Raw genomic sequence first — 23,749 nt, forward strand, 5'->3', positions numbered from 1 at the left:
TATAAATAAACATATTTAATTATATAAAATTTATTTTAGATTAATAGTAAATAATATATATTAATACAATAATTAATTATTATTATTTAAAAAATAAAATAAAATGATATATTAGAAAAATAAAAATAAAAATTCTAAATGTTTAAAAAGTAGTGAACCATATTTTTATTAAAAAATATTTCTGAAAAATCTTTAGTGTATGAAATTTTTATATATAAAAGACAAAAAAAAAAAATGACCACTTCACGTAATTTTTTCACCTCAACCCAAATTTAATGCGTGATGTGAACTGTCAAGAAATGTGAGGGTAGGCTTCAATGTAAGTTTGATGGCACCTACCCTTTTTTTTTTTCTTTTTTTTTTTTTCTTTTTTCTTTTCTTTTATTTATCTTTAGTTTTTTGTAGCTCCTGTTCTTTGAGAAGCACCTCTACTCTTCTGCAACTGCAGGTAAGAGCTTGAAAAACACGCGTTGGCGAACATGGTTTCCAAAAATCCACCGTTCAAGGTTTGGGCCATTTCCCGTTTATACTTCCTTTTCACCGCTCCCGACATATTTCGATGTGTCAAATGATGTACCTTCCCACCAACTCTGCCTCATAAACGGTCCAAATTTTATTTCACTTCCGCAATACTATTATATATTTGATAAATAAATAGTATGAACCTATCTTCATGTCTTGCAACTTCTTAATGGATGCATTATTTCATTCTTATAATTTCATTTCACATTGCAATGTCCTTTCATGTAATTGACAACTACCCTGTCTTTTTTTTTTTTTTTTTTTTTTTTTTTTTTTTTTTAAGTAATTAAAAAAGGTAAAGCTATTAATATGTTTGTTATTTTATTTTCTATAGATAATTCTGGGCTCTTCTTCGAAGGCTCGCAGAGAGATTCTTGCTGAGATGGGATACGAGTTCACAATAGTGGTATGTGTTATAATGTAATTGCTTCAAACTTATGACTATGATTCATTAATGTGATGAAAGATTGAAATAGTTTGGTTTGGCTTGCAATTTAGACTGCAGACATTGATGAGAAAAGTATTAGGAGGGAAAAGCCAGAAGATTTGGTAATGACATTAGCTGAGGCAAAGGTATGAATTCTTTGGTTTTATATTTGAGCCTGAGAGGCAGTTGAAACACAAGATCCTATCTTTGCTTGATTTCTAATAAGATTTATATCAGAAGAATACAAAAATTATTTAAGGTATTTGCATTGTCGTGATTGAACATGCAGAAGGATTTCAGGTTGTATGTGCCCATCCAGAAACTTCCTTTTAAAATAAATAAATAAATAAATAAAATAATAGAAAAATATATCATAAAGTTGAGAGCTGTGTCCACAAGCAGTTTGAAATCCTTCCCATCTATTGATGCATTTTAGTGTTCTAACCATGATATACTTATTAGGCTGATGCTATTGTGCAAAGGCTTTCTACTGGAGTTTCATTGGAGGAAGATACTTCTACAACACTGTTAATTACTGCAGACACAGTATGCCGTATTCTTTTTGTCTTACACTATTGTATGTTTCAACTATGTATCATTGATTAAAAGAAAAAAAATTACAGCTAACTTGTCCACATATGCATAAAGCTGAAAAGGCATTGGGCATGAGTTCAGTTTTCTTTTTGCTGATAAAATCTGTGCTACTCAGTCTTGGTTTCTACCAACTTAACCTTACGGATACAGTTGTCCATCCCAGCTCATATTCTAGTTTCTAATTACAATCATATAAATTAATTTAATTTTGATGAAAGAATATGTTAGCAGAAAGAAAGGAAAGTGGTACATCTGGGGGGAAAAATAAGGACTTCTCCTAGTGAAAGCTTTTTAGAAGATGTTCCCAAGCCATGAGCTTTCTTCCATTTTCATATATGAAACAGATCATTTAATCAGAGAAAGTTAACACAAATTAAAGCAGATAAACCTACTGAAAACATAAATCAAACTTGGTTGTGCTTTTATGTGTATTAACATTCTCTGATGCAAATTCTGCTTTTTCACTAGTCAAGCTAAAGATTTAGCCTAGACACTGCTTTTTTATTTACACTTTTGTTTTTGGGTTCACCATATTTTCTACATATCATATTCTATATGTTCTTGCTTAAACTTTAAGTTATAATTTGAGTCATGTATGGTCAGTCATCCTGTACTTATTTTCTTTTTGTTAAAAGTCTAGACTTTTGTAAGACTGCTTTTGTTGCTGCAAATTTTTTGTAGGTTGTGGTGTATCGAGGAACAATCAGGGAAAAACCAACTAGTGAAAAAGAAGCACGGGAATTCATCAAAGGTTTGCATAATGGACTTTAGTTCCCTCCTTATGTTGTTGAAGTTATTGACTAATATAACAGCCAAATTCAAAAAATTTGAAAATTTACAGGATATTCTGGTAGTCACGCAGCAGTAGTAGGATCTGTTATAGTAACTAACATTGCAACTGGAAAACGTTGTGGGGGATGGGACAGTGCAGAGGTATGAGTTGCTGCTGCTTGACCTTGTGTAATCTATTTTCTTCTGTGACAAGAAAAATCAAATTATTTTATGTTGTTTGGGTCATCAGGTGCATAAACAAATTCATTGATTCTTAGATTTAAGGAAGTACCTCGTGACATATGCATAAATTGCTGGAAATGCTTTTTTGAGGTTACTGGTTTGTCGCTCAGTATAAGAAAATTCACTAGCGGGGAAAGAAATTGGCAAATTGCCTTCATACGAAAAAGTATTCCCATCCTTTTTTATGTTCTCCGTGCCCCATCAGACTCAAGTTTTTTAGCTACCAACCAGACTTCACTGTTTTCATTGACACACATTGTATTCATTAATTCAACATTTCTCTTCACAGATAACTTGGCTAACATTTGTGTCTATTATGACAGGTTTACTTCCTTGAAATTCCAGATGAGGTCATTGATAGTCTGGTAAACTTTTTGGAAGTACACTTTTCACCCTTTCACTGAACTAAGTATGAAGGTGAAAAGGGTACTTTAACCAGTTTCTTAAAATACATGATCTTTTGAAACTTTATTTCAGGAAATTCTTGTCAATCTGAATACTATATGAGTTTTCTTATTTGATGGGAGCTTCTCAGATTGATGAGGGGATTACATTCAACGTTGCTGGAGGTTTGATGCTGGAACATCCACTGACATTACCCTTTGTGGATGCAGTAGTGAGTTTATCTTGTTTTCTCAATAACACCCACTTTCATAAGTATATGCATGCACATTAAAACATAAGATCCTTATGGAACCGTTGGCATCAGATCCACACATGATAAGCACTACTTTCATACCTTTTTTCTTGGGCTCCATTATTGAGACTTTGTAATCTTTTGCTGCCATTATTTGGGAGCTTTCTTTTATTTCTTCAAGAAAATATTTTCAGCTTTAGTCTTCACTCATTTTCAACACATATATGTCAATGCGGTTAATTTTCTAGATGAGCAAGATTTAAAATGTTTTTCATTAGTTAGATGTAAAAGTGGATTCATCCCTCTTAACAAATTGAGCTATGTGATGCTTGTGGTAGGTTGGCTCAGCGGATACCGTCATGGGTCTTTCCAAAGCTCTTACAGAGAAACTCTTATTGGAAGCTCTATAGATGATGCAGCAATAGTACAATTATATTCTGAGAGATTCCACGTGCTGGCTAAAGGCGAAAATTACTGCAATTATATTCAAAAATTGTTTGACCGATTCATGTAATGCAAAATACAAACAAGAATGCCCGAGACTTCACTGGTCATTTTTGTCACGAGCTGAAAAAGCTTGTTATTTAACTTTAATGATTCATTTCTCAGTTTTGCGTGCATGACATGATTGCGGGCTTTTCTCAGTCTTGCAAGGCATGATTGATTGTATCAGCAATTCACTGTTGGATTACAAGTTTATCACACCAATGAGATGCATCAGAGGTTATTCCTTTGAATTGCATTTTCCAGTCCAACTGTCCAAGGCTGAATATCAGTTCCGGGTGGGGTGGTCATTTCCTTTTACAACAGTACAGTTTATAAATTTCAAAGATTCTCTTGGAATTTACACTTTCATAATTCAGTACAAAAATTCTTGCCACAGCCCCATATCAAACACCAAGAATTTGTGGCCTAAGAATGCTCATTTTGGTGCTTGACTAGATCAGTTATTTTACTAGTGTTAATTCCTTCATGAGCATGGTGAGGATCTTGGGAACATTTAAGAACACAGTTTAACCCTTAACAAAAATTGAAGGAAAATGAACTCATACTCCTGCATACGGGAGAATTATATTCTCTTCTACTCCCCCCACTTCATTTTCACAAAGAAACCCTAAACTACATAATTGAAGGGAAAATAAAATAAAATTCCCGTCTGGTACATCTCATTGATGCAGTGGACAGTCTTCCAAAGATGGCATATTAGGTTTAAGAATGCTCTTCTAATTCTAAGTTTGAACCATTTCATATGAAATAACAATCATTAGTCAAACATGGAGATTCTAGAGGCTATCTCTTGGACCAACCAATCAAATCCCTCAAGCAGACCCTCACCAGTGTATGCACTACAGCCAACTATATTCCAGAGCCAAGATTTATTCACGGCTTCCAAGTTCAGTACCTACGCCATTTCTTTTGATTAGCCAAGGCATTGAATCAAGTATAATACACAATAGATATATCAAAATCAATTTTACCTTCAATGAGCATTGCTTGGATAGCAGATCACACAGCAGCTAACAATACAATGCTCTGTTAACACTAACAGATATTGCATCGCATAAAGTCCTAAATATTTTTTGGGCTTGAATATGTTTTTATTCTTTTAAATTTATGATAAATTTATTTTTGATCCTTTAAATTTAAAACATTTATTTTTAGTTCTTGTAACTTTTAAAAATCTTATTTTAGTTTTTCAGGTCATCAATAACATATGAAAAAAATTCTTTAATAAAATTTCAGTATAAAGACTAATTTTTTATTTTTGAAATTATAAGAATAAAAAAATTAAGTTTAAATTTGAGGGATTAAAAATAAATTTATGATCATATTTAAGTTTTTTTTTTTTTTTTTTTTTTTTTTTTTTTTTTTTTTCATGTTACAAAACATCTAAGATTAGTTGAATGGCCATTCTCACAAACCCCATTGCCCCAAATCACCGAAGGAGGCAAGGAAAACAAAACAGAGTTGCAGTTGCTATGATATTCGATATTCAATAGGTTCATGATATATATATATATATATCTTTTTTTTTTTTTTTTTCATAAGTACACTTCCTTTTAAAAAAAAGTTAAAATTTTAAAATATTCTTAATTTTTTTTATTTTTTATTTTTTAATTTTACACTCACAACATTTAATTTAGTACTTTTTCTTTACATATCTTTCCTCATTTTTTCAATTTTCACATACAACCCCTTACCTTTTTTTCACCTCACCTATTTTGATAGGTAATTTTAATTCTTTTGATTTTACATTACTCTCCTCTCTCCTCTTTCAGTTTTCTTACTCTTATCTCATCTCTTCCGCTTTTGATTTTCACGTACATGTAAAACGTAGAACTAGTTTTCAATAATATTATAGGTGTGTGTGACTTTCTCGACAATAGGTAAGAAATTAGAGAAAGACGAAATGGTGCATGTGAAAACTAAAAAAAAATATATGAAAAAGAAAAAGAAAGTAGCAAATTAAATTTTAAAGATATAAAAGAAGAAGAAAAAAATTACAAATATTTATAATTTTTTTTTTTAAAAAAGGAGATGTACTTATAAAAAAAAAGGAGGTGTATATATGATGAGCCTATTCAATATAATAATGGGATATGAGACCCATCAGAAACCCCAATGACCCAACTAAACGTCCGTAACCATGCATTGGGCTTTTGCTATTTGCAACTAAGTGCACCTGTTTTCGTATTTATTTTTTAAAATATATTTTTATTACCTATAATATCCTTATAAATTTTATCTTCATACTATTTTTGCACACCATGTTTATTATTCTTTAAATTCTATCTTCATCTCCCATGTTTATTTATATTTTTTTTTTTAAAAAAAGCCCATAATTTTAAACTCTCGTCTTTAGCCTCACATTCATAATGATTTTCATGAGAGTGATACATGTGTTTTTCATTAAATTTGTGTTATATTGTAGGTTTTCCTCTATGTAGTAATGTTTTTCAAGTTACATCCAATGCCTTTGCATTTCTCATCCATTTGAAATTAAAAGATCCTAATCAACTTTCCGTAACACTTCATTTTAGCCTTCAAATCAGTGTGTTTTTATTAGTCACTTTGTGTCTAACTTTCAAATAAGTGTGCCTTTAAATTTAAACTTCCTTTGAAAAAAATATCCAAATTTATCATACGTTTAAATTTGGCTAAGGTTTATGACTACCAAAAATATAATTTCTGGAACTGTGTATTTTTTAAAACATATTTTTGAAAGTTATTTTTCAGATTTAGAATTGTTATATGAGTTATGCTACACATTCCGAATACTTGTCCGAAATATTCTCCGAAATTTTAAAATATTAATATTGTATAATAAATTTATTATAATATTATTATTTAACTAAATATTTTATAATTTAAATCATTATTTTAATGTTTCGGAAAGAATTCGGCACACATTTTTCGGAGGAAGAATCATTTTCCTTGTTATATTTTGTTCTACAAAGTAATTTATGAAAATATATTTTAAAAAATACACAAGATTCAAGAAAATACTTATCAAAATTGGTATATATTGTTCCTTTGAAAGTAATTTTATATAACTTTTTAATTTTCCTTTAATATCAAAAGAGATAGTATTGAGGAATAGAATGCGAGTGAAATGTACAAAGGAATAAGGTGTTTCTAGAAGAATAAAAGCGAGCTAAGGAAACAAACTATTATTTGAAAGGAAAATAAAAATTAAAAATATATTTAAATAAATTTTTTTTTAAAAGATAACAAGGTATACTTAGTAAATAGAAAAGGTTTGCAAATGTGTTAGGAAGAAAAGTTCACAATTTACAAGGATTTGGGATACCTTGTTGGGTGAAATGTATTTTTAAATAAAGGAGAAATTATATTTGTAGATGTTTTTAATAGTAAATTACTAGAGTTAGTCTAGTCTATCAAAATTGATATGTCCCATTGAGTTAGTCCAGACAAATTTTTATTTTAGGCCTAAAAAAGACTAATCAATTTGGCCTAGCCTATATAACTAATTAAACCATTCTAATATTATGGAAATATTAACTTTTAGAGCATAGAAAAAGGAAATAAAATAAAATAAATTCACACACACACACGCACACACACACATATAAATAGATTGATATACAATGAATACCCCTAATCAAGCTAATAAAAATTGAGTTTGAAAGATATATGACCAATTTGGCCTAATATTTTTTCTTTTAAATCACATGTAAAATTATTGAAAAAAAAAGGTTGTTCTATTCGTCTTGACTTGACAAGTCAATGGGCTAGTCCAAGTCAAAGAAAACATAGCTCATGTAAAAGTTGTGTCAACCTAGTTTGATCTGACAACTTTTCCTAGTAGTAAATGTTGGAGTAGATGCTGAGGATTAAAGTTCAATCCTCTTAGCTGTTGTAATCTTTCTAATTGATTAGAAAAAATATTTCCAATGTTATTATGGATTTTATTTACATATGCATATAGTGTATTTTTTTTAATATATTTTCATCTAATGATATATGATAAGATTGTTGATTTTTGTAATAAAAGACTAAATTAATTAAGAGTTATCAAAGATGAATGTAGTTCAAAAACCAACTCATAGGGGAGTTGCAAACAAAGGAGTGGTGGTTATAAGGAGCATTATGATGAATATCTTGATTGGATGTCATGGTTAAAATGAGGATTGCAGGTATGAGAAAGCTTGAGAAATCTGGGCATCGGAAGGTTCTTCGTCATTCTGTTTTCATTATGGAATCAAGATGGTGAAGAAACCTATAATGAATATAGCTAAGAGAAAAAAGTGTATATTTGATTAGTGTTTTAGTGGAGTTACAAAAGCATGGGGAACTAGAAAAATCTTTTTGAAAAATGACCAAGTTTAGGGTTATGCTAAAAATGAGGTCTTGTAATGAGCTTTTGATAAAATTTTAATTTATAACTTCAATTTTGAAGGATCTTATAGACACATTATGACATACTCAATAAATCATAGATAGAGAGTTAAATTTTATAATTTATGCACTTGGTGTTAACAATTGAACTGTCTTTTTGTTTATGAAATCTAATTGAAACACTTGTTTGAGAACAAGAATAAGAGAACACTACTCTCAACCACAAATTGGGAGAAGCATCATCTACAAACCAAATATCCCTTCATTAAGTAGAATGTCTTTTTTTTTTTTTTTTTTTTCATTCACATTATGGATGCATTTTTTTGTCAAAGGCCCCATGGTTTTGCTCTAAAATATAAGACCAAACAACAAAATCATCAACAACAAAAAAAAATAACAATCTCCACCTTTTTCCTAGCAAGTTAAGGTCGAATAATTTTGTGGTTTTACCACTAAGACCTCTATATGATTATGGCTGCAAGCCTTTTTCTAGCTAACCACGCTATTTTCTACTTATTTTCACCATTATACCATAAGAATGTTCTCAATTGTCCAATCAAAGTTTGCAATACACTAGTATAAAAATAATATTTTACATTAGGATTGTATATTGGTTATTTTAGTGGAAAATTCTAGGGTGGACCATTTATGAAGGTGGTCCACCATGCACCATAATTATTGGCCCTTTGATTAAATTGAAGTGCAGATTGTTGCTATGGACTTTTTAAAATCGTAACAAATTTTCTTCTTCTTTTTCCTTGTGATCCTTCACCCTTGCTTAATCACCACAAAGCATCCAAGAGAGAGAAAGAGAGAGAGAGAGAGAGAGAGAAAGAGACTTTGCCATTGTTAGAGTGCTACCCATTAGAGGAAAAGAAAGAGATGCAAGTGCCACTGATTAGAAACAGATGTGACTATCATCAGAGCACCACTAACACGGTTATATCTACTTTTACAACAATCGTCATAATCACTGTCACTACCATTATTGTTGTATCCACTACTACTACCACTACGTATGATTGTATCTATCACTACTAACTGCCACTACAAGCACCATTACGACTATTATGAAATAGATTTGAGATCAAAAATCAAAACGACATTAGAAAAAAAAATGACGCAACAGGTTTGCATTAGGCACCTTTATCTCATGTCACAGTCCACATTCACACATTGTGTCTGTTGAGATTCATGTATGATGAATCAAACTCAGCTATGAAGTTTTGAGAGTTTTGATGATAACAAAGGATACAAGCTAATAAAAAAGGACACAAGCTAATCAAGAGAGGAAGACATGAAGATCGTGAAAGAATACAATATGTAATAAGAGTAGTTTATTTGTTCTTATATTTTGAGTTGCCTTGTTGAGTTTATTGTGCATGTGTATGCTTTGTGCATGAGTTAATCTTAATCTAAATTGACTAAGAGTGAGTATGATGATGATTCAAATAACTTGGAAAGTTGTCTAAAGTGTGAAATTGAATTTTTGAAAACTAACTCAAAATAATCGATTATTACTAACTATAATCTATTATTCCAGCAAGAGGTTCAAAGAACTTTGCTATAATAATCGATTATCTGTGAAATAATTGATTATTCTAGGAAGTACTCTCTAGAATAATCGATTATCCTGTATAATAATCGATTATTCTGTTCTTGAGTGATTTCTAGAAATCACGAAAAACAAAATAATCAATTATCCTTAACAATAATTGATTATCTGGGTCTGGAAAATTTTTTAAATAGTTTTCACACTTTGAAACAAGTACAGAGAAGAAAAGAGAACATAAGAGAGTATTCCACTGATTTTGTGAAGTCTTTGTGACCTTCTTGGAGTGTTTTCTTTATGAAACCAAGAAGAAAAATATTTTGTAAAATACTTTGAGAGAAATCATCATCATCACTACATTCTTGGAAGAGAAGGATTGAGATTTGTCAAGAATTCACAGTCTGATTTGTTCAGATTCTAGGTGAATTCATTTCTTTAATTCTTTGTCTAATGTGTAAAGAAATCTTGAGTAGGCGGTCTCAAGTGGTAAGGAATTCTTGTAGTGAATTTCTACAAGAAGTGCTTTCTTAGGTGCAAGAAAGTGTCTATCTTGAGTGTTGAAGTGTGTGCATGTGTGGTATGCTTGTAAAACTTCTTCATTGAGATAGTGGAACAAATGTTGATCAGGTTATGATTGAGGACTGGATGTGTAAACACTAATTTTGTTCCATCAATTTTTCTAATAATTTCTTTCTCAAATCTCCAAATCAATTATTCAAGAATAAAAGAATAAAAGAAAAAAAAAATATATATATATATATATATTTACTTTTGTGATTTGTATATTTAAAATAAAAATAGTGATTAATTATAGTTTTTCCTTCTAAAATATAATATAAAATAAAATAACAAAAAATAGAAAGAAATAAAAAAAAAATCAAATAGAGTATAAATGAGTCAAAAAACAAAACCAAGTAAAAGAATTGGGAGGCACCATTTTGAGTTTAAGAAACAGAGACTTTCTCTTGCACCCCTACGTTCCTCCTATTCTCATACAAGGTAGTGCAAGCCCTGTTCTCCTAAAAAGCTGTCTATGCTACCTCTATGGCTTTTCCCTTTTGATTGAAAAAAATCCTCGGTATAAGCAGAAGAGCAAAAGAAGGAATTCATGGATGAGGAGGGGGGACGATATACAGGGGTCGAGGTTCATTCTCTAGGGGGGAGAGGTTTTGGAAGCGGATAAAGGAAGGAGGAATCTGCAGTGGAAGGAGGAGAGGTTTGGAAGCGGAGAAAGAAAGGAAGAATCCGTAGTGGAAGGAAGAAGTAGTAAGGTAAATGGTTTTTCAACCTATTCACGTTACCCCTTTATTCATTTTTTTTTAGCTTAGATTATATTATTAGCTTGCACACGAACCTGAACAGGAAGTCACCACATCAAAGCCTTTGTCATTTCATGTCATTCCTACATTCACATCAGGTCACTTTCTAAAAGTATATATATATATATATATATAGGATAATAGGATAATATTTATTAATATTAAGTTAATATTTGTTACTATGCATCTGGTATACCTCGTTCATTTACATTTTTTAGAATGATCTTTTTAGTTGTACAGTAAATTTTCTGGAAAACTATGAACTTATGCTTTAAGATTTCGAAACAACTGTAGCAGTAAGACTCGTGAGTGGCCGTAAGACTAATTTGACGATGTTGTCTTCAAGTTCTAAAGCTAGTTCATAACGATTCCTTTTTGTAAATTTATGAAAAAAAAAAGAGTTTTTTAAACCCAGATTCATTGGACAGGTATTAATTTATGGGATCTTATGGAACCAAATGAGGGTAATGATACTAGATACTAGTACACCATGAGTAGTTTCCTCCGCTCCTTTTCTCGTCGTCTTACTGTTAAAGCATCCTCTTCCTCCTCATCTCCTTCAAAAAATCTACTCACTGAGCAAAATCAATCCATAGAGGAAATCCCTCCTAAAAACAATATCTTCGAAGAAGAGGTCTGCTTTGAAGATATCAACCAAGCAATTGATAATTGGGAAATTCCCAAAATACCTCAGGATGAGTTATATATTCCTGATGAAAAACATGTGCGCAGTTCTGATTACATTATCAAGACTACTGAAAACAATATACCTTTAGACCCCCAAGCTGGTGAGGAGTTCCATCTTCTTACCAAACAATCTATTACAGAACATTCTAGGAAGTACAAGTACCTCCATATAGGATGTGTCCAAGTTGCTGTTAAGCCCCTAATTAGGGAAGGTCTTAATGCTTCAATTCTTATGTGTCTTAGAGATACAAGGCACAATGATTTCCATGACTCCCTTATAGGAACCGTCGAAACAAGCTTAGGACATGGTCCTGTTTTTTTCAATTGTTTTCCAAATAAAACTGTGAGTCTTTTAGATAAAAATGTCTTAGACTCATTGTTTTTAAACATTAGACTGCATGGGTTAAACATGAAATAAGGTTCTATCCCTGCAGCCCTCCTTTATAGGATCCAATACAAAGTCATGAACACTTGTAATTCAAGGGTTCTTCTTAAAACAAACGATAGGGAAACCACCTTGTTTGTCACAGACATGACAAAAGCCAATGTTGTTGTTCCCAAACTCATAAAATGGGATGAAGTAGAACTTCCTATAGCTTGGAAACTTGAAAGAGCCACACCAACCCTACCCAGACAAGCCCCTGAATTCCAAGAAATTAGGCAGTCTGATGCTGGCAAGGTAGAGATTATTTTTGATAGGAGAAATTCTTTCTCCTCAAGAACCGAAGCTACTAGATCAGAATACACTTCTGCTAGAAGATCCTTTTCAGTAGCATCACAATCTAGTACAAACACTATTCCTAGAATAATTATTCCTAATACAAATCTTAGAGGAATAGAAACAAATTCAACCATTCCAAGAGCTGTTTACCAAACCAATGAGGAGGATGATCAAAAGTCTATCCAGTCTCCAACCTATTCTTCCCTCAATGATCATTATGATACAATCTGAATTCCAAATTGATAAGGAGGCCCTCCGTAAAGATTTTGCCTCGGAGGAAAACCAACCCCAAAGATCTTGGTTTTTGAAAAATTACCAAGGTCCAAAAAGAATACAGATTCAGGAGATTTATTATAATTTCTTGAACCATGTCAAACTTAATATACCATTTCTTGAATGGTTTCATGCTTATACCATTAAGAAAAATATAGATTATCCTTTTAGAGATGATCTTATAGGACAGTATTCCACAAATGTTGTTTGGCATCTCAAAGACGGAGAGAAGGTCCAATCTGAACTTCCTCCCAAAACCCAATATCAACTCCCTCAAATTAGGGATGACAAAAATAACCCTGTGCTTGCTGCACCATTCAAAACCAAGGATGTGGATGAAAATTTGACTCCTAAAGACATTAAGAGTCTTATGGAGCAAATTAACTATACAAACAAGTATCTTCAGGTTTTAGGTGACAAATTAGCTGCCCATAAATCTGAATCAAGCCAATCACTGGCTAACCAAGCCACAAGTTCAAAACATTTAGAAAAACCTCTATTTCAGCCTTTTAAGCTTAGTCAAAAGGCTAAACAAAATTTGCACAAAGCCAAGGCAAAAGCCAATATGGATTCTTATGCTAGTGAATTATTAAGTAAAATTAATAATTTACTTAAAGCAACAACCATTCCTGAGTCTCCCCAAGGTACTGAAGAAGCCTCTTCTAGACCTAAAATAAGGATGCCAGCAAGAACTATAAGTGTTTTAAACCAAGGATCAGATCAAGATTCTGATTCTAGTAACCCTCAATCCATTCAGATTAATCCTATTATGACCACCTCCAGAAACCAATGGAAAGGTCTAACAAAACCTTATCCCTCCACAGCCTTAAACTTGGCCATAGAAGATAAGGACCTCAATAATAGTAGTTTTAATGCCAACAATGTTTATGAATGGAATATTGATGGTAAATCTAAATACAATATCATGCATATGTTACAACATATGACTATGGTTTGTACTGCCTATCAAACAGCTCATGAGAGTTCTGAGGAAGCTATAGCAAACATTATAGTATCAGGATTTACAGGGCAACTTAAAGGTTGGTGGGATCATTATCTCACTGAAGCACAAAAATTAGGGATCTTTTTAGCTGTTAAAATTGATGACAATGGTGAACCAATCTTCAATAATGGTGAGACCATTCCAGATGCTGTCAATACCTTAATTTTTACCATAGCCCAACATTTTATAGGAGATCCATCTTTATGGAAAGATAGATCTGCTGAACTATTGTCCAATCTCAAGTGTAAAACCTTAGGAGATTTCAAGTGGTATAAGGATACATTCCTCACTAGGGTTTTTACCAGAGAAGATAGTCAACAACCATTCTGGAAAGAGAAATTTTTAGCCGGTCTTCCAAGGTCGTTAGGAGACAAGGTTAGGGATAAGATTAAGTCTTTAACACCTGATAACATTATTCCGTATAACCATCTGAGTTATGGCCAATTAATTTCTTTTGTACAAAAAACAACCTTAGAAATTTGCCAAAATGATAAGCTTCAGAGGCAACTAGCAAAAGAAAAAACCCAAAATAGGAAAGAATTAGGCACTTTTTGTGAACAGTTTGGTTTACCAGGGTGCTCTAAACAAAAAACCAAAAAATTTGTTAAGCATGACCAACCTACCCACTACAAACAACAACGACGATTTAGGAAACCTACAAGAAGAAATCAAGCATCCACTAGGGAACCTAAAACAGAATCAAAACCCCCACCTAGGAAGAAGAAATCTATAGTCTGTTACAATTGCAAGAAACCTAGTCATATCAGTAAATACTGCAGACTCAAAAGAAGAATTATCAATCTCAATTTAGAACCAGAACTAGAAGAACAAATTAGAAGTCTTCTAGTTGCAACTTCTGAAGAAGAATCCACGGATGACTATTCTGATGAAGATATTCATAATATTCAGCAGGATGATGAAATTTCATCATCTGATAGTAGTGATGCCCCAACCATAAATGTTTTAACAAAAGAACAAGATCTTTTGTTTGAAGCAATCAATTCTATTCCTGACCCAGAAGAGAAAATAATTTTTTTGAATAAACTCAAACAAACTTTAGAAAAGCAACCTAGGAATTCTGTTGTAACCAATAAGTACGACTTAAATCCTATCCTTAAGAAGTTAGAGAAAACTTCTACCAAACCATCTACTATCCAAGATCTCCAAGCTGAGATTAACAATCTTAAAAAGGAAATAAGGAGTATTAAGGAACAACAGGTTCTTCATCAAAATATTCTTTCCCAATTACAAGATGATTCTGACCAAGAAAAACCTCCTTCTGAACAAGATTTAGAACAAAATGAAGTCGATTGGAGTGATTTCTTAGGTCTTATCAACCGTTTAACCATTCAAAAATTCTTCATCAATATCAAGATTATTGTTGAAGATTTTGTCTTAGAAACCATAGCTCTTTTTGATACGGGAGCAGACTCCAATTGTATCTTAGAAGGGCTCATCCCAACAAAATATTTCGAAAAAACATCTGAAAAGCTTAGCACTACTAATGGATCTAAATTACAAATTAAATACAAGCTTTCAAAAGCCAACATAGAGAACCATGGCCAACAAATTGAAACCTCCTTCTTACTGGTCAAAGACCTTAGAAATGAAGTTATTCTGGGAACTCCTTTCATTAGGGCTTTATTTCCCTTAGAAATTACTGATGAAGGAATAACTTCTCACAAAGGTGATAAATCTATTATCTTTAGATTTATTAAGAAACCTATTAGTAAAACTATCAACCTGATAGAACAAAAATCCAACCAGATCAATTATCTAAAGGAAGAAATTTCCTTTAAGACTATTGAGAAACAACTTGAGCAAAGTCAAAACAAGATCAAAGATCTTTTGCTTATAATCCAAAACTCTGTTTGTTCGGACCTTCCTCATGCTTTTTGGGATAGAAAGCAACATGTTGTTAGTCTTCCTTATGAAAAAGATTTCAAAGAAAGTCAGATCCCAACCAAAGCCAGACCCATTCAAATGAATGAGCAATTACTCCAATATTGTCAACAGGAAATCAAGGATCTTTTAAACAAAAATCTCATCAGACCTAGTAAAAGCCCTTGGTCCTGTGCATCTTTTTATGTCAATAAACAAGCTGAAATTGAACGAGGAACCCCTAGATTAGTCATAAACTACAAGCCTCTCAACCAGGCACTTCAATGGATTAGGTATCCTATACCTAACAAAAAAGATCTTCTCAATTGTCTTCATTCTGCCAAAATCTTTTCAAAATTTGATATGAAATCTGGATATTGGCAGATTCAAATACAAGAAAAGGAAAGGTACAAGACCGCCTTCACTGTTCCCTTTGGATAGTATGAATGGAATGTTATGCCATTCAGATTAAAAAATGCTCCTTCAGAATTCCAAAAGATTATGAATGACATTTTTAATCCTTATACAAGTTTTGCCATCGTCTATATTGATGATGTCTTAACTTTTTCCCAATCTATTGATCAAAATTTCAAACATGTAAACATCTTTGTCCGAACTATTAGGCAAAATGGCTTGGCAATCTCAAGCTCAAAAATTAGCCTTTTCTAAACAAAGATCCGGTTTTTGGGTCACATTATCCATTAGGGGAAAATTACTCTTATTAGTAGATCCATAGAATTTGCTGATAAATTCCCTGACAAAATCACTGATAAAACTCAACTCCAAAGGTTTTTAGGATGTTTAAATTATGTGGGAGATTTCATTCCAAATTTAAACAATATTATCAAACCTCTGCATGATCGACTAAAGAAAAACCCTCCTTCCTGGAGTAAAGATCATACTACTTCAGTTAAACATGTCAAACAATTGGTTAAGAACCTTCCTTGTCTTTCCCTGCCTATTCCTCAAGCATTCAAGATCGTAGAGACAGATGCTTCTGATGTTGGTTATGGAGGAATTCTTAAACAAAAACTAGGAGAAGTAGAACATATAGTTGCCTACACCTCCAAACATTGGAATCTTGCACAGCAGAATTATTCAACTGTTAAAAAAGAAGTTTTAGCAATTGTTTTGTGTGTTTCAAAATTTCAATCCGATCTTTTAAATAAAAAATTTTTAATTAGGGTTGATTGCAAATCAGCCAAAGAAATTTTACAAAAGGATGTTAAAAATCTTGCATGAAAGCAAATTTTTGCTAGATGGAAAGCAATTTTAAGTGTTTTTGATTTTGACATTGAATATCTCAAAGGCACTTCTAACTCTCTACCTGACTATTTAATTTGTGAATATTTACAGAATACAACAAATGCCTAAAAAGGCAGTTTTGGCCTCAGCCAGAGGTCGAGGTAGAGGAAGACAGTCAGCCTCTTCCAGGACAGAACAACCTATGGAACCATCCTCTCCGGTTCTCAAACTCTTAGAGTCACTGACTCAACCAAATCAAGTTGCAGAGTCATCTACTCAACACACCAATCAAACCCAAAAACAAACAAAGCTAGATTATGCTATACCAATTTCAATCTCAACCCTTATGAATCTTCAAAACCAAAGTCTTACCTCAATTCCAAACAAGACTTGGGCTGACATCATGTCAGAAGAAGAAGATGAAAAAGAATCAAAGGCTTTGGATCTCATTATTGGGAAAATACCAGAAAAACAGATCCAATCCACCTCTCAAAATCAAATTACAACCCAATCCAAATCTCAAAAAACCCAATCACATTACATTCCCAAGAATAAATTTTGGGTGATTACTCAAATGGAATCTGAATTTTGGGATAAAAACCCAAATAAAATTCCACAAAAGATTTTTCCTGAGGGCTTTCATTTTAAACCTCTGGCCCTTAACAAAACTCGAAAGTTTTATGAGTTTATCCTGGTTGATACAGATTCTATAGCAATCAAGCATTATAAGGATTACAAGGATCCTTCTAATGTAACTTATACAACCTTCCAAATTTTAAAGGTTTTAACCCCAAGCCAGTTTGGCCAAAACTCGAGTACTACTCAGAAATTTTCAATGCTTTTTGACCCTATTGGGTATAATTACTGGGATTATATTGATGCCTGGAATAAAACATTCTGGTATCAAAATAAGACCAACCGCCATTCATGGCTGATATATTTCAAACGAAATGTCCAATATAAGTTCCCCAGTTGGTTTCTCCAATGGTGGGACTTCTTTGGCCCAATTGAAGAAATCCTTCCAACCCTAGCAGACGAAGGATTTAAGATCTTCAAATCCATGTATGACAATCAAAATACATGGATCCCAGCAGATCTTCAATTCTTTTCAAGCTTCTCACTATCATGGATACATTCATGGCAGTACAAGTTTGGAAAAGCACAACATCCATTGCAACCTCCTCCATTACAAAGAAACTCTTATGTCAAATGGTGGACTACATTTGATGCAAGTAAAGAAAACCCACAAGAAGTAAAAAATTGGTTTGCTTCCAATACAAAGTTGCTAAAACCAGCTGACCCAGAAACATCATTGTTCCTCAATCAGAAAGCAAAAATTACAGCATCACTGGTTGCTGCAAAAACAAAAGAAAGTTTTGCCAAAAACCTTGAAGAAATTTTAGCTCTACTTAAGAATGAAGGCGAAACTTCAAAATCCTCTTTATCGAGTTCATCAGAGTCTACAGCTTCTCTAGATGAATTCTATCAAAATGAAGATGACTATTTTGGTATAAACCTAGCAAAAATCTGACAATCTTCAATCTGTTTAAAGTATTAATCATGATATATTTATTTAATGGTGGACATATTCACATTACATATTGTGAATACCCTGGACCGCATATTATCGTGGCTATTTACCGATATCATTTTAACCCGACATTGTATGTAGATATCTACCCGGTCTAAAGTGATCAACAGTTCCAGTCAAGATACCGACACTGTAGTGAATAGTTCAAGTCAAGTAACTTGTACTGTTGAAACAGTAAATTTTTAGTCTTTAAAAGGAGGCCTCGTCCATGTTGTGAGGTACCCTTTCATTTTAGCACTTCTTAGAGAGAGAGTTCAAATAGAGAAGCTCTGAGATATTTCTTTGTAAGCTTTTCTATTTATAAAATCTTCCTTTCTTCATTTGGTTTCTTTACTTTCTCGCTTCATTTAAAAAATTTGTGAAAACCTGGGATTTGTAAGCCTGATTCGTCAGGTGTGCCCTTGTCCCTTGATACCCAGTATTGTGCGGACTACCGCCGTGTAAATCTGGTTCATTGTTGCATATTTCCTCTTTATATATATATATATATATATACACACACAATGAAAAGCAAAGAAATCACACACGAATTGTTTTCCTATTGTTACTGTTGCACGCAATTCTCATTATATTCATCCATTTATTTAGTTTCATTTATTTTAAACATGTTTTACCTTTCCAGTCAACAATGAATTCAGTAATATGCCTTCGATAATTCTCAGCTATGTAATTTGTGACTTAAGCTATTCGTCAAATATATTACTTCTAGTATTCTGTAAACTTAGATTAGTTTATATTGTAAGAATTATGCCTAAAGCATATACGTTCTTAATATCATCAATAAGGAATTAATAAAAATATACACTAAAACTAACGAGGAAATATTAAAAATAAAATAAAGGAAGAAAGATAAGTAATATTATAAATTAAGTTTTAGGTAATTATATTTTTCTATTGGATGTTTATTTGATCATTTTTAAAAAAAAATTACCTTCTTATAATACACTTAATCATCGTTTAAATTTATTTTATTAAGAAATTAATTGGACGTAATGTCTTCTTAATCTTGAAGTCTCAAAGCACAAGTTGTGACAACTTAATAGTTCTAAGCTTTCTCCTAAAAGTGAAATATTTCATAATTGTTAATCTAGATTAAGTCATTATAATAAAATAATGAAAACAATAATTTTATTCACAATAAAAAGGGGAGGACTTTTCTAACATTTTGTTTTAAAGAGAGTGAACTAATTAGATGAAACATTTATTTAATCCTAGATGCTTGGAAGCACAAATTGTGATAATTTGATAGTTCTAAAACTTCTCTTTAGAACTTTAAAACATATCAAATTAGCTAAGGAGTATACCTTAGTTGGTTCCATCCTGTAGGACACATGAATTGTGACAGTTCAAAGATCCTACAGTAATAATAATAATAATAGTAATAATAATAGAAATAATAATTAACGTGATATTCTCTTATCAACATTTATATTAATAATATCTATTGTTGGTCACCGCATTCGAGGTATTGTCCGCTTTGGCACTCGTTGGGTCGTCACGGTTTTGTCCTTTAAAAGGCGCCTCGGTGGGTTAAGGAGGGAGGGTGTTTATAAACTATCTTTAGCCTCAACTCATAAGCGATGTGAGACTTTTAGGCATACCAGAACATTTGGCGCTAGAAGGAGGACCTAGGCCACTTTTGCCCCTTAGAATCGACTGGGGGGCTTGTTCTAGTATGCCTAAAAAAGTCCTACATCGCTTAGGAGTCGAGGCTAAGGGTATTTTATAAACACCCTTCCTCCTTAACCCACTGAGGCGCCTTTTAAAGGACAAAAATGTGACGGTCTAATGAGTGCCAAAGCGGACAATACCTCGGATGCGGTGACCTTAACGATGACAGTGGACTTACGGTAGGAACATTTGGCGCTAGAAGGAAGGCCTAGGCCACTCTTGCCCCTTAGCATCGACTGGGGGGCTTGTTCCAGTATGCCTAAAAAAGTCCCACATCGCTTAGGAGTCGAAGCTACGGGTAGTTTATAAACACCCTTCCTCCTTAACCCACCGAGGTGCCTTTTAAAGGACAAAACTATGACGGCCCAATGAGCGCCTAAGCGGACAATACCTCGGATGCGATGACCCTAATGATGACAGCGGACTTACGGTAGGAACATCTATCATTTTAAAAAAGGATTATTTGAATGTAACATTCTCTTGATTCTAGAGCTTAAAGGTGCAAGTCGTGACAATTTATCATCTTAAAGTCTTTATTTAAATTCAAAGTATGACTAAATATCAAAAATATATTTTTAGAATATTCATTATAAATATTGGAAGTCATTATATCAAATTTTTTTTTGGAGGAATGGTTAATTAAGTGTGACATCTTTTTAATCTTTGAATTTAAAATACAAGTTGTGACAACTTAATATCTCTAATTTTTTCTTCTCCAAAATAAAAATATTCAACCAAAAATTCTTTCAATATAATAATATCTATAACAATTATAATTAAAATTTCATTGAGTTGACTTTGATGTACACCTCATTCAATTTTATATTTTAGGATGAATGAGCTGAAACAGTTCAGAAATCCTAAATTAAATAAAAATAGAATTTAATTAAAAAATATCAACACATAAATATTTTCTACAAAGAACTACATGACTCTGATTCTCCATTGCATATGGAGATACGTAGGAGCAAGAAATAAATCTTGTCGAGCCCCAAAAAATAATATTATCTTTTTATATAATAATTTTGATTTTTTAGAAAATAAATGCACTAGTTAAATAAAATATATTTAATTTTTATTGTTAATTTCGATTAATCTAGGGTGAGATAAATATTTTATAAATTATAAATAATTTGTTTAATTAATTAAAGGTAATCGTCTTAGGACGAACGTTATGAGGTGCTATTACCTTTCTTACACGTTATCGACTCCCGAACTCAAAATTCTGATTTTCGTAGACCATTTTCTACTTTGTGGTTTTTCTAATGTTTTTCAATGAAAATAAACATCAGTGACGACTCCTTATTTTTCAATCTATTTTTGTCATCTCATGGTAACCAAGGTTGCTATAGGATGTAGGTCACATGTGGAGTGGTTGAATCAGGATAAAACACTTTGCACTCTTCTTTTATCCTTGTCTCTTGTATTGATTAATCTTTAATTGAATTTTACAATGACTGATTCTGAGTGATTTGCTTGCATGCTTAAAACTGATTAGAAGTGAATATTGTCATTGCATACATATTATTGTGAGAGCTGATTCAATAAAGATTAACCAAGAACTCATATAGAAGTCATTCCCATATACAACTGATTCAATATACTTCTTTGAAAAGTGTCTTAGAAAAGTTTTATATGAAATAAAGATCCTTAAACTCTGAATTTTTTTTTAAAGTATCATTGAATCCAATTCACTCCCTCTTGGATTGAGTTATTCTTTTCAATCAGTGTCATCTTTCCCTCATATAGTGTGCCTCCTTCGACGTCATGTCTCCATCATGTGTCATAGTCTCTCCTCCGTGTGTTGTGCCTCCTCTACATGGCATCGTCTTCCACAATGCTTGCAAGCCTCCTTTTAATCAAACTTATTAATCAGAAATCAAGGGGAAGAAGTTAAAAATTTTGCTGCAGCTGAAAATCGTCTCTAATAATGGTGCATGGTTTTAGTCACAAAATAGAATAAAATATAATAAGATATAGTGTCGAGGGTACACCTCACAAACATGTGTCTTAGATTAATCTAAAGGATAAAAATAGTAATTCTAGATAGACCACTTATAAAACTGGTCCACCTTGAATTTGTCTATTAAAAAATTATTGATAAAAAAAAATAATATCATAATTGAATGCAATTTTTCTATATCGATTATAAAGGAACCAATATAAAATGTCATCTTTTACATCAATTATAGGGTTGATAGATAATAGAAAGCATTTTACATTGGTTTAATCTGTAACCAATGTAAAAAGGTCTTTTAAATCATTCCCAAACCTGTTTGACTCTCACAATTCCATATAGTTCACAACCTTCGACGATGTCTATTAGGTATTTCATTTTTGTTTTTGTGTCATTTTCGATTTCATTGATGTTCTTCATTTTAATGTATCTCATTTTTTAAGATTTCCCTTACCTTGCCTTCAATCCTTATACGTGTGTTTGACAAGTTTTGCCCTTGTTACCACCAGGTACATGATTTTTTTTTTTTCCATAGTTGGTTTCATTTCTTGTTTTTTCTCTATAATACTTTCATTTTTGTTTTTGTTGTCTATGTTTCGTTTAACTTTTGTTTTCGTTTCCAACAATTGATGATAATTTTTTTGTTTAGGATCTATTTACAAATTTGAGATTGTAAACAAAAAACCATTTTTTTTAAAAAAAATTACATTGATAGTACAATAGTAAATGTAGAAATGTTCTCTTTTTAACATTAATTTGCGAAAACAACATTAGTTCCACAACCGATGTAATGTAGAAATGCCTATTTGAATTAGTGATACCTTCTTTGACGCTATAAGTAGTAAAGGGACAAACTAGATAATCGAGTTTATTAATACAATTCCGCCACCCATTGATACTCTATGGGCTTTCCATTTGGCAAGGTTTTTTTTTTTCTCATCGACTCAATAATTAGGATCTAAGTAGAATGATTACAAGAATTGATGCTAATTGGGAGGCCAAGGTAAATAAATGATGAGTTGTTGGCTCTATAATGTAAAAAATTTGGAGTTGTTTAGCCATGTTTTCCTCCACATAATAGTGTATAGATTACTTTCACTACAAAAAAAATTATTATGTAGTGGCACATTACTTGTACTAAAGTTATTTTTACCTACATTATAGATGTAATATTTATTAGTATATTGTTAAAAAAATGTAGGTATAAACTACAACTAGTGACACATAAAATATTTTAAAATAGATGCTTACATATATTATATCTATAATGACACTTTTTATATGTCACTGTATGTAACATTTCTTATAGTATTATAAAAAAAATCAACACATTTAAACCCAAAGACTCAAAACCTCTAAGCATTGCCCACAAGTTCTCCTATGTTGTTGTACCAATTAGGATCATATCATTTGCATATTGGATCTAGGGATGAAAAAATGGATTTGGATCCTATAGGCACTTGCAAAAACACTAGAGCTGTCAAAGTGGGCTCCAGCCCATGGGTCAACCCGGTCTACCTTGAAAATGGGTCAGGCCGGGCCGGGCCAAAAAATGAAAAAATTTATGATGGTCAAAAAATGTGACCCGGCCCACCTGAGTTGAACTCGTGGTGGGCCGGGCGGCCCACTTGACCCACTTACCAACCCATCAATTTAACCCACTAACAACTTACTTAACTATTTATTATTATATATGCATTATTTTAATAAGATATTATTTTTTTATAAATAAAGATAAAATCAATGTTAAACAATATGAAATTGGTATATATTTATCTACCCAAACCACCAATAA

At 32.1% G+C, this 23,749-nt stretch overlaps 1 protein-coding gene across 8 annotated transcripts; it reads left to right on the forward strand.

Annotated features, from left to right (window-relative positions):
- The first annotated feature begins 349 nt into the window (after positions 1-349).
- On the forward strand, positions 350-3,943 carry LOC109810484 (Maf-like protein). Of its 8 annotated transcripts, none has more exons than XM_029273793.2 (9): positions 350-506; positions 857-928; positions 1,021-1,095; positions 1,412-1,495; positions 2,225-2,294; positions 2,385-2,476; positions 2,881-2,922; positions 3,093-3,173; positions 3,533-3,943. In XM_029273793.2, exons 1-9 carry the CDS (start codon positions 480-482, stop codon positions 3,602-3,604), a joined length of 615 nt encoding a protein of 204 aa, XP_029129626.1. In that variant the 5' UTR covers positions 350-479; the 3' UTR covers positions 3,605-3,943. The 8 variants fall into 8 exon arrangements, 5 of the variants coding, with proteins under 5 accessions (XP_029129626.1, XP_020229550.1, XP_082931232.1 ...); XM_020373961.3 differs by having other exon boundaries at positions 413-604; XR_014433997.1 differs by lacking the exon at positions 350-506 and adding an exon at positions 683-746 and having other exon boundaries at positions 2,881-2,907; positions 3,035-3,173; positions 3,533-3,601.
- Positions 3,944-23,749: the final 19,806 nt, after the last annotated feature.

This window comes from Cajanus cajan, chromosome 5 (assembly GCF_000230855.2).
Source record: "Cajanus cajan strain Asha chromosome 5, NIPB_CcT2T_4, whole genome shotgun sequence".
Classification (NCBI taxonomy): domain Eukaryota; kingdom Viridiplantae; phylum Streptophyta; class Magnoliopsida; order Fabales; family Fabaceae; genus Cajanus; species Cajanus cajan.

Excerpts from the sequence above, each read along its gene's own strand:
- LOC109810484 (XM_083075105.1), top strand. The coding sequence starts at position 696 with ATGCATTATTTCATTCTTATAATTTCATTTCACATTGCAATGTCCTTT. Across the intron at positions 929-1,020 it reads GATACGAGTTCACAATAGTG|ACTGCAGACATTGATGAGAA; the intron begins GTATGTGTTATA and ends CTTGCAATTTAG. Across the intron at positions 2,295-2,384 it reads AGCACGGGAATTCATCAAAG|GATATTCTGGTAGTCACGCA; the intron begins GTTTGCATAATG and ends GAAAATTTACAG.